Below are 16,164 nucleotides of genomic sequence, written 5' to 3' on the forward strand. Positions count from 1 at the left end.
CTTTTATACAACATACCTTTTTTTTTTCTTTGCACATCTCGGCTTTTTTTATTTCATTGAGACTTTACATTTCTGCTGATAAAATAAACTAAAAAAATAAGGTGCCTAAAAACCATATAAACAAAATAAAATAAAAAAAAATACAAAAAAAGTAATGTACCTTTCCCCAGCCAACCGCCAAAATATAAAGAACAATCCTAGGATGGCTTTTTTTGGGGGGTAGAAATAAGGCAGGATTGCATCCCAGTACCTGTGGGTTGAAGTATACTGTATGTAACGTGTGCTTTTTTTTTTTTTTAGTGGAAATTCCAACATCATGATAAAACAATAAATAGAAAAATAAACAAGATGTTAACTGCTTAAGTTAAGAAAGCAAAAGTTATAAAACAAAGTATTTAAGTACAAAAATCATTACGAGAATCAGGATTTCAATTAGGCGAGGTGGACAGGAATTGGAAGGGGTATCTGCTGTGCCTCTACTGACACATGGAGTTATTACTGTTAAAATTAAACTCTCGAGAACACTGGGTTCCTGTCGAACCACACAGGGGTTCTCCCATGTACTTTTGTTAATGGTCATGAATGAATGAAATAAACGTTTTACGAAAATTGAGAAGCTCTGTGGTCTTTTATTAGATGGTGACAATTCATTTCGTTACAGGAAAGCAGGACCCCTGTGAAGCACCTCCTTGAACAGGGAACCCAAATAGTGTGTTAATAGGAAAACAGTTCCCTCCTTTTTTTAAGACAGTGTGAACATGCATCATACATGTCATCACACTTCTTTGCATTTCAAGAAGGACTAGTGACGCTCATAACCACATGACACACTTCAGTATTTATGTCACAACTTGCTTATCTTTCATTTGAGTGTTAAAAGTGTACATACACATACATATTGTAGTGACTAATGCCATTTTGAAATGGTTGTCATATTACATAAATTCATTCTTTGATTCCAAACTGGGCCAGCTGTGGACAGGTATTTGTGGATTTTTGGTCAGTTCACAGTTGGTAAACTTATGAAACTGAGTTTACATCAGGAAAGGAAGTAACCAAGAAATCAACCAGCAACTGCTGAAAGCATCTACTTGGATGTGGTCATCAGACAAAAACAGGGAGAATGGTGGTCCTGGACAAAATCACTTCTGTGGACAGATTTATATCCTGCTCCTAGTGAAGCTCCTCATATTTCTCAGACCCTGGTGCTACCGAGTTGTATTGTGAGCTCTGAGCGGTGGACGACCGGCTCTTTGGGTCCAGACTGAGCCTGGGCCTCAGACCAGCGGGACCACCATTCCCGCAGCTGGCTGGCCCCCTTAGCCTGGGAGTGTGTGATCCTGTATGGGGAAACCCGAATTTGGTGGTGATGGGAAGCCACAGTGGGCCTCTCCTCTCGCTCCGCCCCCTTCCATGCTGAATTTCTTGTCTGCTGGAGCTTCTCATCCTGCTGGATTGCTGTACAGAGGGTACTGGTGTGTGGCTGTGTCCATCTTGGAGCAACAGGTTTCAGTGCCCCTATGCTGCAGTCTTGCTCTGGGTCCACGACCACCTCTGCTCCAGGCAGAGTCCTGGTCCCCCTGGCTGGGTCTAGCCCCTGCAGCCGGCGTTTGTACTCCTCCAGCTTGGCCTTGCACTCTGCGGCCTTTTCCTTCATCTCCAGGAACTGCTCCTGCAGGTCTCTCTCGTAGCCCTCCTCAGCTCGGAGCTCGTTCTCCCAGTACTCAGGCTGGTCTGCGTCTTCGTCCTCCTCCATCAGTCGCTCCAGCGTCTCCCGGTTCAGCCAAACCCTCTGCCGCTCTTCCAGCTCTTTAATCTGGGTATCCGTGGCGTCCATCCTTAACTGGAGCTCGTGCAGCAGAGCCCTTTGGTGGGTCAGCAGTGCTCGTAGTTTCCCCTCCTCCGTTTCCGTTTCCCCTTGTGTCTTTGGATTTTGCTGTACTTCAGGTTTCACCTTGTCGATTTCCTGGTCTTTCTTGGTATGTTTATTTTGGTTCCCGTCCCGTTCCGCGTCATCGCGGACCCCATCCCTGTCTTTGCAACTGCTGGGGTCACTCGGAATGCTTGTCCTTTGCTGGTGTACAGTGACTGCCCCCTTTCTGTGGCATCCCGTCCCCTGCGAATCTGCTGGGGAGGTGCAATCCACAGAGGCGGGGGCAGAAAGGTTAGGAGAAGCCCGGCCCTTCGTCCTCTCAGGCTCCTTGCTTTTCTCTCTTTCCCGTCCCCTCTGTTGCCTCCCAGACCTGCTCAGATTCTCCAGCCAACCGAAAGCCTCCTCCACCAGCGTCAGGGACTTCCTCTTGGGCTTCTTGGCTTCAGCTAGCTGGGGGGAGTCCACGTGGAGGTGCAGGCGGGAGAGAGGGGGCAGGCTCTGACGGTGCAGGCCGCAGCTTCCCCTGCGCCCTCTGACCCCAGCGTCCACCCTCCTCAGCGGAGCGCAGGCCTGCTGACTGCCCCCCTGCGGTCCGTCCGCCCCCCCGCCCCCCAGAGACGGCCCGTTGTGCAGCAGCGTGAGCTGTACCTCTCGGCACTGCTGTCCGTACTTCCCCAGGGACTCCAGGAGCCGTTCCTCAGGCGTCACATTGCGCTCAAACTCCTTGAACTTCTCCTTCAGCGTGTAGCGGCCCGTGCGACCTAAGCACAAAGAAAGACTGGTGAGAATTTGCCTCATCGGAAGAGGTGACGTTGAGGTGCCACATTTAATTGCTAAGCTTCTCATAAACCATAATTGCGGAGACTTAAAGCACTGCAATGGCCCCTTACCCAAGGCTTGGGCCAAAGCGATGACCACTTCCTGGCATGTGGTTTTTTCTGTTACACCACAGACAATCCGCTGGACACCATCCACTGACACTTTAAGTTCCATATTGATTGTGGGAAAAAATTCTGTGGAGAGACAGACATATCATAGTTTTAAATGAGGTCATCAGGTATTTGTTATCTCATCATAACATCCTAAAGTAAAGCTAATGCCACTTCAATTTCTGTTCAGTAAAAAAAAATCAGTTACAACAAACCATACTGTAAGCACAGCATATGGGGCTCTATTAATGAACACCTGCCCATACCTCATCACCAGCAGATTGATAATATTTTGAATGAAATGGGGATGTAGCCACAGATGCATTTTTCCTAAATGCCTTGCATATAATCCAGTCTTCCTAAGAAATGTGGGTTCTTTTTGGAGGTTGTTATTCAACTTTAACACAGACTTTCTGATACTGTACACAAATGTAGGGGAAAATAAGATAAAACTCTGCGGACTGTCGCGTTATCCTTCTCTACCCACCAAATTCCATTCTGGGAAATAACAGTTCTGTGTGGGCACATCTTTACTGGATGGGTTTGTTTAGTTTACAAGGACGATAGGCCTATATGGAGTTTATCTGTTATGATGGCGTATTTCCGTGGGGAAATGGCTGAGACAGACAGAAATTAGACTCATTAGTGCTGTTACTGTAATTAGTGCTTATCTGTCCGCCCTCATCTCGACGGGAGTCTCAGTTTGGTCTTGTTTAAACACTGCACTGGTCGGTCCTCAACCCCATAATACTGGGGTTGAGGTAAACAAATAACTCCATTGGAAAAACATTATCTCACATAACATAATCTGTATAATTAATATAAATCTGTACATAATCTGTATAATTTATGACGGATTTTGACTCACATATTCAGGTGTTGCGAGAATCCCAAATCCCTTTTCCGTCTTCAAAAATGAATTGCTATAGTCCGGCACTTGCAAAATAACTAAAGGCAAATAATTAATGACGAATGAATTGTTGCTATTTAATTGGCTTTAACTGCTTTCAATACTAGGATACTTACTACAAAGTGAGCGATTGTTTACCGCCCGAATTTAAAATGATGAAAAAGCACCAAACGGTTTTTAAGAGTGTTACCTACATATATATTAAGAAATAATAAAAAGAAAAAAAAGCCGATACCCTTATGTTCTTTGGTGTAGGTCTATCGTCGCTACTTTCATCTTTATCTAAGGAATTTAAAGCGTGTGATTACTCTCACCTGTATGCGTCGAAATTCACCGTCTTAGTAGCGCAGTCAACATTTGACTATCCGTGCCGGTGTTCGGTCCAGAATGGGCTCCCTGCAACAAGTCCGAAGAGCGACCTGCACAGTTCCAAAGTAATGGTAATTTCCCAGGTCCTGCTCAACTGTGTGGAAAGTTTCGATGACCCACCCTGTTGTTCACAAACAGACTGATTTGGGACAGATATCAGGCAGGAATGCCTAGTGCGGGTTTTTACGCACATACTCTGCATCCTGTTTATGTGGGTTTGTGTATAACTATTCCCTCGTCATTTTCAGCGTTGCACACTTCAAGATAAAACAATGGAGAAAAATCAGAAGATGTAACCTGTGGAACAGGAATATATTGCTGTCGTTTCTCCAAAAGTGCGCATTGTGCCAATGCATGAGCTATGCAACACTTAAGGAAAGCTATGGCAACTAGTGACATATTAGTATCCAAACAACACATTGTAATTAGATTGGGAGGGCAAAACAACTAAAACACCTTAGCCTATATGTTGTCAAAAAATGTAGACAAGTGGTTTCATTTTTACTGGCCCTGTTAGCCACATTTCACCTACGTAGCCTATGACTAGTTGACTTTAACCAGCTGGAAGCCTTTAAGACAGTTCCACTGAGCACTAACACTTCGCAGAATTGTCCAACATAAAGCATCTCTAGCCGAAAACATAAGTTAGTCAGGCCTACTTTAGATTTTACTAAATAAGCCTACTGAAGAGGAAACCGCCGCAGTGTTGTTAGCGACACATCTGACAAAAACTAACTAGTCTCACAATTTGATTTTTTAAAATGGTTTCTCCGAAAAAAAAGTTATTGCTGAGACTGTGCATGAACGTGAATAAAAAATGCATTTTATTAGATAAGTTGTTGGCTCTGACGAATCAATAACAGGTCTTTAGTGACAATGGATGACCCACCGGTAGGAAGTGTGCGTTTCTTAGTGTTTGTGGGGGTTTTTTTCCCGGACCGGTTAATCTAGATTTCATGGCCTGGGAGTGGGCACAGGAGCTGCCGTGGTCTTCACCCTAATGGATTGACCCACCTCGCTGCCCCCCACAGGCGATGTTTTAGGGTAGCCTAGCTGGTGCACAGCGACTGCACTGGACACAACATCTCTAGGTAATGTCAGATATTTGCCCTGAGCGCTCAGATAATTGAAACTAATATTAGCTCTATATTTCAAATGCATAGGCCTATTAGAATGGAACACATGTAGTACAAACATAGGCCTAGCCTATTTTTTGCTACGTTACTAGCTGTACCTACACAGATTAACTTTCGCAGAACCCCGCTAATATTAATTGGTCTCACGTTCAATTAAATTACGATCCCCTCTCCCCTAATTTGCTGAAGTTGACTATTTCGATCCAGTCTGTAGTGTATAAGGAGACTACAGCTGTTTTCGTGTCCTTGTTTGATTCCGAGGGCAACATATCCCAAATTAAGTAGCCAAGATTCAGGCATTCGGAATCATGTGTTGCCGCAAAGACGGTTTTACTGTTATTATATCCTAGGCGTTTTTACCGTTAATATAGAACAGGCATGACGCTAGACATTTAAAAACCAGGGTCCTGACTGTTCGCGAGGCTGGGTGTGTCCGCACGAGACAGGAAGTTTAGTTTTTTAGCCGTTGGCTGTGTGGTAATCGGTAGTTTTTTTATTCATATATCTTGTACTAAAAACGTAAAAATGGTTTTTAACTTTTTACGTTTTTTTGGCGCCCCGTTGTAGTAAGCTCATCTGAAAAGTGCGTGTCACCGTTGTCCTGTACCTGGGGGTACAGCCACGTTTTAAGTCGGAAACAGAAACGGTGGTAAGTTTCTGTGAGAGCCTCTGTTTCGTGACGTAGCTAGCTAGCTAGCTAGCTTCTCCTTACTTTTTCGGTATCAGGAGGCTAATCAGTCAGTTAGCTAGGAAGTTCTGACTCGGGGAAAACCACTAACAATTAACTTCGAATTGAGTGTGTTTTTAATGTTATCTAATAATTACAGTCGGAGTATAAGTACACAATTCCGTTAAAGCAATGTATCCATGTCGTAGTATGTTATAACGAGTTAGCGGCTAAGCTACCAGTATTGCTGCTAATGTTAGCTAGTTTGCTTACTAATTTGGGAGTGACATTGGGCGATATTTTCAAAGCGACTTTACAGCTGTAAGCGTTATCGACAGCTTTAGACACTCACTACATAAAACGGCTTTGAGTGATAAAGTCCTTCGTATATTGAAATAAGTTACTCGGACACTTGCCACCTGTCATTTTTAAAGTTTCAGTGCACCTCATTAGTGTTTCATAAAAGGGAGAGCGCTCCCATTTTGCCATCCTTTGGCGTTTAAGGCTAGCTAGCTAACTTGCTAATGTTCAGTTGGTAGCCAAACAGTAGCTAGCTAGTTAGCAGTATGTTCACGCACCGTTACCGACAAGAATGAGTAGAGGGAATCTTGTTTTGTTGAGCGATTCAGAGCCATTTTACGCTCACAGAAAAATAATTTCAATGTAAGATACTTTCAATTTTAAACGTACTATACAAACAGCTTAAGATCAATGGGTAACGTTAGCTAGTCGTCTAGCTTGATACTCAAAGCGCAACAAGGTAGCTAATTAGTAAGACTTGTGGATAGTTAGCCAGCTAGACGAGCTAACCAACAAAACGCAATGTGATGCCACAGAGATTATCAAGGGTGGAGAAGTTTAATATGTTACATTTACTCGCTGGCATAAAACAGACAGCGTCAAAGTTTTCCCCAGTTTGGCCTATTAGCTGATTTCAGTTAGCCTTAATGGGAAAATATGCCAATCGCTTGCGTCAACGTAGTTTTATCCACATAAACTGTACAACCTAATTGGATATAACTAAGACTGATGGAAAGTTACAGTATTAGATTAAGCCTGTTTATCAACTGCAGTGTTATAATCTAAGATATGAAACGTGCTAATTCTTTTATTAATGTTATACAGCGCTAATTGTATGTGGCCGTACTTTTTGGTATTGCTGTCATTGGTCAGTTTCGATGGATAGATCAGTTTCGCACTGCCTTTGATGTTGAATTCAGGCCTCACGTCTGAAAGTGTATTGTTCATCCAGTAAGGCAGCTTGTCAGTTAACAATGTTAATTGCTTATAAAGGGGGAGGGAGATGTTTAAATCTGTGTCATAACTGCTATTGCAGTTCATGCTTGTTGGCTCAAGGTTCCATTTTTAAATATAATACATTCTTAAATGGCCAATTAATTCAGTGTTCATTGAAGAAAGCCAGCACCTGCATGGCAGTGGAAGTTAAACCTAATGCTGAAAAGTGATTAAAGCTGACTGTAACATTACTGATTGAACAGCTAGTTTAGCAAATAAACATAACTTTATCTCCATTAGGTAGCTAATGCTTATGTAAGTCTGAAATGATCCGAGGCAAAGCATGGCAGGGCAAAGCAGGCAATAAACAGTGCTCACGGCCACCTTGCATATGCTTTGGACCACATAGTCATTTTTTGAACAATTCCCTGATAAGGACACAGATTTTGCAGGAATGCAACATTTAGGCCATGCTGTTGGGAATGGGTCACTGTTGTTATCATAACACTAGTCAGGAGACAGCCATCAACAAATTTTCAGTGTTCTCTGTTGAAGTGCATCATTGCTCACGACAACGCTCAGGCCGCTTGTGAGTTTGCTGTAATCCCCAGATCATTTATTTTCAGGGTAGTCGGGGTCAACCGGAGGGTTTCAGGAAATCCTGCCGCATTCACTAATAACACATGTGGCTTTTGTTGTATGCCTTAATCTGAGATAATCACAAGAAGCAATCATGCGTAAACAAGCTTTTTCTGCCGTTTTGCTGTGCTATTCCTCAATGGCTACCGCCAAATTTGGGCTCGACCCAGGTGTACTTTACAATTACATTACATTCATTGACATTGTACATTCAAGTACACTGTACTTCGTTACCTTCCATCCGGGTTCATGGGAAAGGGAGACTCTCCCAATGGCTTGAGCACTCTGAAATATCGCTGCATGCCTGTTGAACCTGTTAACTGTATGTTTGTTGTCATAAATTTGTCAGACATCAACTAAAGAGGAGCAATTTATGATTAGTTTTTAACATTCCTAATGTAAAGGTAACTTATGCAGTTAGGTTTGTTATATTGTATTTATAATATAGACTTATATATAAAAATAGGTACATTCTGAGACCATGATCAAGCTAGAACCAGGAAATTCTTTTGGTGTGGTAGTTATATATAGTTGAACAGGGCTGTTGAATAGTATAAGCATTGCAGTGTTTTCTTTGTTTTCTGGTAATTCTTGGATAATTCTGGTTTTATTAGCAATATAAATACTTGTTGGCAGGAAGTGCTTAGGTGCTTGCGTGTAGTCTGTATTTTCCAAACCTTTGAAAGTCTTAGGATGGCTTAGGCTAAAATGTGTATTATGCTACATCTTGTTAAAAAAGAACGGTGTAATGCAAAGAAAACGGATGGGTCATTTTTGGGTGGACACTGTCCCTGTATTATTGTTAGAGATTCCCTCCAGTGTGTTTACAGTTTGATCAAAATGAGTCATTTTAGGACTTTATTACTACCTATTCTACACCTTTATCAGGAGTAAGATATTCATAAAGCATAAGATAAATTGGACCTTTTCAGAACAGTGTGGTTCCTAGTATTCGGATTTGTTCTTTGCCCTGCACCCAGAATCTGATCATTTTATCCTTACTGAATCCTGAAAGTCTAGCTTTTTAAGATCATTGTTAATTGTTGAGTTTAGTAATCCTAAGTTAATGTTTTTTGCTTGTGTTGTACTCTACCTCATTCTTTGGATAATAGTGCCTGCCAGATGAATAAATGTAAATGTAATGTAGCTGTCAGGGATTATTGTCTTGGAATAGCCTACACTGTGTAAATGCTATACTACAGTGTAGTAGTGTGCCACGGCTATGGTAACGTGGCTTTTGTGCATTATTAAAATATGTGGCATATTGTAGATGAAGACTGTGAAAAGTATGATGTCTGAGGTGGTAGTATTTGAGCTAAGGCAGTGAAAAGATTTTAATGAACATGACCAATGAGTGTGAGAATTTTTACTGAAATAATTGGATCAAGTTATATTAGGAGGAAAACTGCAGTGCAGAGATATAGCTAATGACACCAAAGGGGATTCTGGGAATTTTTTCCCCCACACTCTGGCTACCACAATACTTGCATCATGACCAGTGTGTAACTTTGGAAAGGAGTGTCTTCTTCAGAGCTCTGGGAGTGAAATAACATATTTGTCCACAAGAGGGAGCAAAAGTTTCCTGTTTTGTCAGTGATTTTAAGTCTTACCCAGTCTCAAATGTTGTCCTGTAAAGCATTGAATTTTGTGGTAAATTGCTGGATATTATATTTTTTTACACATATTTCATTTTTATGTGTTTGCAGTGTGTTAGATGGGTGAGTCTGCAGAAACACAAAGCGCAACATTTTACTGTATAAAGGTGAGGGTTGGTGTTGTTATCTGATGCTGTCCATATTGATGAGTGCAGAGCAAATTGTGCTAGAGAGAAAGGGGACAGCTAGACATCCAGTAAACCCTGAAAACTTGGCCCCCAAAACATGTACATAAAAATAGAAAAGAGCAAGCAGAATTGAATAATGAAATAAACTGTGGACTGGACTGCATCCCATTTAGCACCTGTTGAGATCTGTCAGCAAACTCCCAGAGCCCCTCCCTGTTTGAGGTTCGGGAGCGAGAGGGGTAATGTGAGAGCCTTTTCTCTGCCAGCTCCCACCTACGGCCAGCTGCTGAGAGCCTGAGCATTGTGGCGCTCCGCAGACCTGGCACAGTGCTCAGGGTGGGGTTACAGAGAGGACGTGCTTGCTTTTGTCGTTTCACTGTGTTGTTTGGATGCCTAATGTGGCGGTGGCATGTTGTGGGCTTAAGTGTCATAACAAATGCTGTACTGTAACTAGGCTACAGCCTAAGGACATCTGAACAGGCCTGTGCTCATTGTTATTTCATTCTCAGTGTAATTGCAGGGCTCCATTGCATTGCACCAGTTTTATGGAGGCATCAGAGCAGAGGCGGGTCTCGTCATGACACTGACCGGTGCTGATAAATGGGATAAGGAGTGATTTATGACAGAAAAGTGATAGTGAAATGGGAAACTGGACACAGGAGTTTTTAGCTGCCTTGGTTTTGGGGACGCGGTGTACCATCCTCAGTTACAGCCTTGTTCGAGCACCACATGTGATTTGCAATATTTTCCTGAGGTCGGTGTTTTTAGGTCCTGGCCATCAGCCAGGCCACGAGCTAATTAAAGTGCTGGAGGGCTTGAATTTCATATAAAAACTGGTATGTAAATGTAAATTACACAAATGTAAAAGTTAGGTAAATGTTATTTTAGAAACATAAAACAGACTACCATTTTAATTTGGGTTATGTTTGATAATGAATCTTTATGTGCAGCATTATTTTCTATGCATGTAATTTGCCAAAATGCATCAGAGTAGCATTTATCCATGAGTGATTTCAATGAGACATGATACAATTATGTGAATTAGGTGGATAGGCCTGCCATTTGAGCATTAGGATTATTCACATTCACATTCATAGTATGGCACAATTGTGTTATTATTTCTCTGTGTAATCCATCAGTACTTCAGCATGGCTGTACTCAAAACTATGCATGGTGGCAGTTCAGAAGCAGTGTCTGCAGTGGTGTCATCATCATTATGTTTGGTCATATGATGGAGTAAAGTACCTCCCTTAACTCTGCCCTGGGCCCTTGATTGGTCAGAGACTTAGTCCTGTTCTTCCCCCAGTGACGTTGTTCTGTGGCAGAACTACCTGTTTTAACAGCCACCCCCATGGTGTCTCACACCTTCACAACTGCATTATCGTGACAGTGTGACTGTTGTCTGGCTGAGAACACATACTATTTCAAAACCATGTTTTTGTCAGTGACATTGTTTTTAAGCGTAGATCTCCAAAATTAAATATTTATGCAGGATCATGAATTTTTTTTAATTGATAATGTGTGTTAACATCATTTTATGATCAAAAACCAATGGTGAAGCAGTCTGTATGTACCCAGTGGATGTACACCATATAAGTTACTTTGCCTTTTGGTTTCATTCTGTTGATTTGTCTGTGTGATTATGCAAACTGAGCATCCACAGAAGGACTCAGATTGCTGGTTTTAACTGAGGTTTGCCACTACACAAAACGCACCTTTAACAGCTTTGGATTCGTTATTTGAAATGCTGGTGCACTCTCACTCACTCAGAGCATGACATCTGAGGAAACCTGAACCGCTGGACGTGATTGGTGAGACACATGTCAGAGCGACCAGGAGGGTCTCTGAGACAGTCAGCATGGGACCCTTTAGGCAGGAGGATCCTGCTCAGCAGACAGGCTGGGGAGCTCAGAGTCCAGAGAGATGGAGGTGCTGCTGGGTAATAAACTAGAATACTGCAAAGCTTATTTCATTCATGGTTGGAAGGATAATGAAAGCTATCTCAGCATGTGCTACCTGAGAGCTGGCTTACTATGTAAGGTGGTATTTCTTGTGAAGTATTAAATGTAACAAGCAATCTAAGTGTTACTCGTAGTCAGATTGCCACCATATACCTTTTCCTGTGTTGCACGTCCCTTGGTTACGAGACCAAGTCTGACATTTTGAAAAACCATGTAACCTGTAATAGAAACTTGGCAAATGATGTTTCACAGCTAAGCAGGTGGGCAAATCGTGCTAGCTATAGATTAAAATGCTGTCCACCAGCTCATTAGATACACCTGATTCATTTACAGAACGCATCCATAAAAAGTGTCAGGTTATGTAAACCCACTCACGCAGTGTTCCACTGTTGAAGCAGAGAGGAGACCACAGGAAATGGAGGCTTTGCATGAGCTTTGAGACTGATAATTAAAGAAGCAATAGTGATCGCTGAGGAATTGGCTGTCATGGTAGTCTGAGTTTTCAGTAACAGGAGTGGTTAATTACCTGCAGTTCATCTAAATTTTCAGGGTGTAACCCACCAATGCCCACTTCTTCTCTTCTTCAGTCCACCTCTCACACCTCCTCTTTTACTGGGTGGACTCTGAATGGACCTTTGACATTTGGAACAGCATTCCAGAAATAGATGAGGTGGATAATATCTTCGGAGTTGCCCTTAGCTAGCACCATGTCAAGGGGGCTCGGAGGGTGGGGGTGTGAAGGAAGGAGCCTCAGCTGAGAATATGTCTTAGGTTAGTTACACTGACCCCAGCACTTGGTGTGTGTATGTGTGTTGGGGTGTCTCAGACCGTAACTGTCATAAACCATGGAAGTGTGCGGTTTTATTGAGTGAGGAAAAGATGAGGTGAAAAAGCTTTCCATGTGCACTCCATGTGTGCTGCCAGGCTCACTGCTGAAACGCCCAGCTGGGCCCAGCCTTTGCTTAGAGCAGACCCAGGCAGGGCTGGGAAAAGAAGCAGGACGCTGTGTGGGTTCCTTAAGTGTGCAGTTACAGAATCAGAATACCTCTCTGTAACTCCAACCTAGACACTAGGTGGATCTTCCTCCTTTAAATTTAACCTTAATTCAGTCCTCAGTTTATTTTTTTTTTAACATAGAGCAGGAATTTGAAATATTGTGAATTCTGAATTCCTGTTGTTGAAATATGCTTTCAGGAATCACCACAAGCATGTTGTAGATGGCAGTAGTTGTCATTCTATTTTAAATGGTTTTTATACTGCTCTATTCAGTGTATTGTCCTGATATCCACACAGGAACCTGTTACCTGAATTTGACAACTATTAATCCCTGCCAAAGGTTATGCTGAATTCTGTTTATGTAGAACTCACATAACTGATTTAATCCTGTCCATTACACTCCTCCTACTTCTGCATATGTCCAGGCATTGTTTTTACTGGTGTTACGTGGGCATTCTGAATCTGTGGATTGATGGTCTCACAGACCTTGGTCCTCCAGTGGTTGGTCATGCTTGAAATGTGAACTGTTTTTGCTGCTGTTACTGGTATTTCAGTCAACACACTGGAATGTCTGCAAAACACTAGGTGAGCCAATCATGAGATTTTTTTGCAGTAGACAGTGTGACCTGACAGTCATTCTGCATATCAGCATGTGTGTCCTTGTGAAGATGCTGGCAATCTCAAAAGGTATATGAGACTTCTCTCTGAAAAGAAACTACACCTCTGCAACCCTGTTCAAACATTCTCATTCATGTTCTTGGGGTCTTGGAGTTTGTTGGGTTATATGGAGATTGTATTTAAAACACATTCAGTCAGTTAAATCCGTTGCCTAATTGGAGACATTGTAACTTTTTTTCCAGGAAATGAATGATTTGGTGTGAATAGAAAGACAGATTAGAAAGGCAGTTTTCTGAATATCCCTTTTACTAGGCATGATTCCAATTAATTTATTTCACTGTGAATTCCGCTTGTTTTACCATTCCAATTCAAGAGTAGGCTGTTGCCATGAATGAGTACGGGTTGAGGATTTGCGCAGTGCTGATGCTGAGTGATGTTTAGTTTGCATGTAAAGGTGGTGAGTGTTTGCTCTGGTCATCTGCGGTCCACACTCTGTGACCCCTTCCTCTCTGCCTCTGTCTGCTGTTCAGGGAAGGCCAGGGGGGAGACATGACTGAGTACAAGCTGGTGGTGGTGGGAGCAGGTGGCGTGGGGAAGAGCGCGCTGACAATCCAGCTCATCCAGAACCACTTTGTGGACGAGTACGACCCCACTATTGAGGTAAGACTAAATATGGGTGTAGCCGCTGTTACCGTTTGTACGTTACCCAGGTTTCATGAACCCCAAAGTGGGTGGAGCAGTCATGTGTTGTCAGAGACTTGAACCAGTAGTACTGGTTTGCTGTAGGGAGCAAAGTGACTTGATTGCTTTAATCAGTGATTGACAGCATATCTTAGCTCCACCCTTTACTGGCTTCACAGACTGTACAGAATCACTGGCCCACACACAGATTAATGCATGCAAACCAATTTTCTGACCTGATTGGTTGGGCAGGACTCGTACAGGAAGCAGGTGGTGATTGACGGGGAGACGTGTCTGCTGGACATCCTGGACACAGCGGGTCAGGAGGAGTACAGCGCCATGAGGGATCAGTACATGAGGACTGGGGAGGGCTTCCTCTGTGTCTTTGCTGTTAACAACAGCAAGTCCTTTGCTGATGTGCATTTATACAGGTAAGGGCAGGAATGAGAGGCTGATGGATAGACCTGTGCAGGGGACTGTACAGGCTTGTGTGGAGAATAGATCTGCAAGGATGAATCTAGTTCTGAGGCAACCTTTTGTTTTGGGTTCCCTCAAGAAAGCAAACTTTAATTGCTAAAATGCATGCTAACATACATTTTGACTGAATATGAATCCCAAGTCTTGAAGCTCTAAAAATGCAGTCCTTTTTTCCTCACCATCTTGCAGGGAACAGATCAAGCGAGTGAAGGACTCGGACGACGTTCCCATGGTGCTCGTGGGCAACAAGTGCGATTTGGCTCGAACGGTCGACACCAAGCAAGCACAAGAGCTGGCACGGAGCTACGGCATTGAGTTTGTGGAGACCTCCGCCAAGACCAGACAGGTAGGTCACACACGCGCCTCTGACCGTGCGGGATTTGTCCTCAGCGGCGCTCTGGAAGGCTTCCTGTGTGAACGGTCCTGCCCTCTCTCCTCTCCTCCGGCAGGGAGTGGAGGACGCCTTCTACACGCTGGTGCGGGAGATCCGGCACTACCGCATGAAGAAGCTCAACAGCCGGGAGGACAGGAAGCAGGGCTGCTTGGGGCTCTCCTGCGCAGTCATGTGAGCAGGTGAGGACAGAGGCTTGACTCTTCGGCCTGTCACAGCCTCGCTGCCAAGCCATTTATCAGAGGGTTGTTGGAGTAACATTAAGGAACAGTAAGCCCTGCTATGTCTGCAGTTGCAGTTTTACAGTGGTTTCATGTTGTGGCGGTGCTTCCTTGTCCTCGGTTGATGACTCAGGTGTGGTGTGTCTTTTTGTAGGACTGCCTCTACTGTGTGGCCCCCTGCTGGCCAGTCTGGGTCAGTGCAGAGCTCTGAGGCATGTTGTACGTGCTCCCAGGGCCTGCAGAAGAGGAGAGCTTTTTGGAGGGAAGAGAGGAGTCTGCTTTCATCCAGACGGACGTGCCCTCTTCCACCTCCTGGCCTTCACTCTCTCTTCATCCCTTTTTCTTTTCGGGGGACCCGGACCTCCCTCCCCTCCCTCTGGACACTTGATGGGACTTGTCTGCCTTGGGTCTGACGCACAGGAGCCTGAGGTGGAGGCGCTGTGAGGGCCTGCCGCTCTCACTGCTGGTGAAGTGGGACCAGCCCACCTCCTGTCCCGCTCCCCCCAGCGGGGCTCTCCTTTTCAAGGGCTTCTCTTGGCATCGTCAGCCCCTTGTCAGACATGCATTCTCTCATCTCATCACACAGACACTGGTCAGTCACCCCCCCCCCCCCCCCCCCAACACTGCTGCAGTAGCTTTGAGCTGGACAGGAAGGAACAACTGGATCTGTTTCAGGATCAGGTCCCCCGTATCACTGAGCACACGCAACCACAACGTCATTATGCCCATGCTCCAATGTTGATTCTTTTTTTTAATCATGTAAATGGTTGTTCTAACAAAGTGTGCATTTGGGGTTCATCCTGAGTGAATGTACTTTTTGAGTAAAAAAAAAAAAAAATTCATTTTACTTTCAGTATATTTTCTCCTCACCAACCAGGGATTCACTCATGTTCAGTGTTTTCTGTAATACTGCTGAAGTGCTTAACATTCTCCTATTCAGGACAGTTTAAGAACTGTATGTTTTTAAAAATATTGTGCATATGTTAGTGAGTGAGGAGGGAAGGGGGAAGATTGCTGAGAATTTTTTTTGGTCATTTTTACTATAAGGAACTTGCCACACCAGTAATCTTTACTTTGCTGACCATGTTTACATGTGCACTAATAGTCTATTTTTAAACTATACAAAAATCCCAAATATGTAACTATAGACACCCTTTACACAGGCTGCAGTAGGCGTGTTATGATTAAGACAAGAAAAGTGGGATATTCCATTAATGTTCCAGCGTATTACAGAATATTAATGTGAACATATTTGGAATTCTTTGACTTTTTCAGAA

At 43.5% G+C, this 16,164-nt stretch overlaps 2 protein-coding genes across 3 annotated transcripts; one reads left to right on the forward strand and one right to left on the reverse strand.

The window, feature by feature from the left end:
* Positions 1-91: 91 nt before the first annotated feature.
* rassf11 (Ras association domain family member 11) lies at positions 92-4,174 on the reverse strand. 2 transcript variants are annotated; one of them, XM_036533747.1, is made up of 4 exons: positions 4,027-4,174; positions 3,671-3,750; positions 2,764-2,886; positions 92-2,634 (listed from the first exon to the last, which is right to left on the reverse strand). In XM_036533747.1, the coding sequence occupies exons 3-4, from the start codon at positions 2,864-2,866 to the stop codon at positions 1,196-1,198; spliced, it is 1,542 nt and encodes a 513-aa protein (XP_036389640.1). In that variant the 5' UTR covers positions 2,867-2,886; positions 3,671-3,750; positions 4,027-4,174; the 3' UTR covers positions 92-1,195. The 2 variants fall into 2 exon arrangements, with proteins under 2 accessions (XP_036389640.1, XP_036389641.1); XM_036533748.1 differs by lacking the exon at positions 3,671-3,750.
* Positions 4,175-5,647: 1,473 nt separating this feature from the next.
* On the forward strand, positions 5,648-15,496 carry nras (NRAS proto-oncogene, GTPase). The gene is made up of 6 exons (XM_036533057.1): positions 5,648-5,866; positions 13,648-13,777; positions 14,051-14,229; positions 14,465-14,621; positions 14,725-14,848; positions 15,042-15,496. Exons 2-5 carry the CDS (start codon positions 13,667-13,669, stop codon positions 14,842-14,844), a joined length of 567 nt encoding a protein of 188 aa, XP_036388950.1. The 5' UTR covers positions 5,648-5,866; positions 13,648-13,666; the 3' UTR covers positions 14,845-14,848; positions 15,042-15,496.
* Positions 15,497-16,164: the final 668 nt, after the last annotated feature.

The sequence above is a fragment of the Megalops cyprinoides genome, chromosome 7 (assembly GCF_013368585.1).
Source record: "Megalops cyprinoides isolate fMegCyp1 chromosome 7, fMegCyp1.pri, whole genome shotgun sequence".
Classification (NCBI taxonomy): Eukaryota; Metazoa; Chordata; class Actinopteri; order Elopiformes; family Megalopidae; genus Megalops; species Megalops cyprinoides.

What these genes read in the sequence shown, in the direction of transcription:
- rassf11 (XM_036533748.1), bottom strand. Translation starts at nt 2,866, where the DNA reads ATGGAACTTAAAGTGTCAGTGGATGGTGTCCAGCGGATTGTCTGTGGT. An exon ending in CGCTTTGGCCCAAGCCTTGG is followed by an intron (nt 2,635 to 2,763) that starts GTAAGGGGCCAT and finishes CTTTGTGCTTAG; the next exon opens with GTCGCACGGGCCGCTACACG.
- nras (XM_036533057.1), top strand. Translation starts at nt 13,667, where the DNA reads ATGACTGAGTACAAGCTGGTGGTGGTGGGAGCAGGTGGCGTGGGGAAG. An exon ending in AGTACGACCCCACTATTGAG is followed by an intron (nt 13,778 to 14,050) that starts GTAAGACTAAAT and finishes TTGGTTGGGCAG; the next exon opens with GACTCGTACAGGAAGCAGGT. An exon ending in GCTGATGTGCATTTATACAG is followed by an intron (nt 14,230 to 14,464) that starts GTAAGGGCAGGA and finishes ACCATCTTGCAG; the next exon opens with GGAACAGATCAAGCGAGTGA.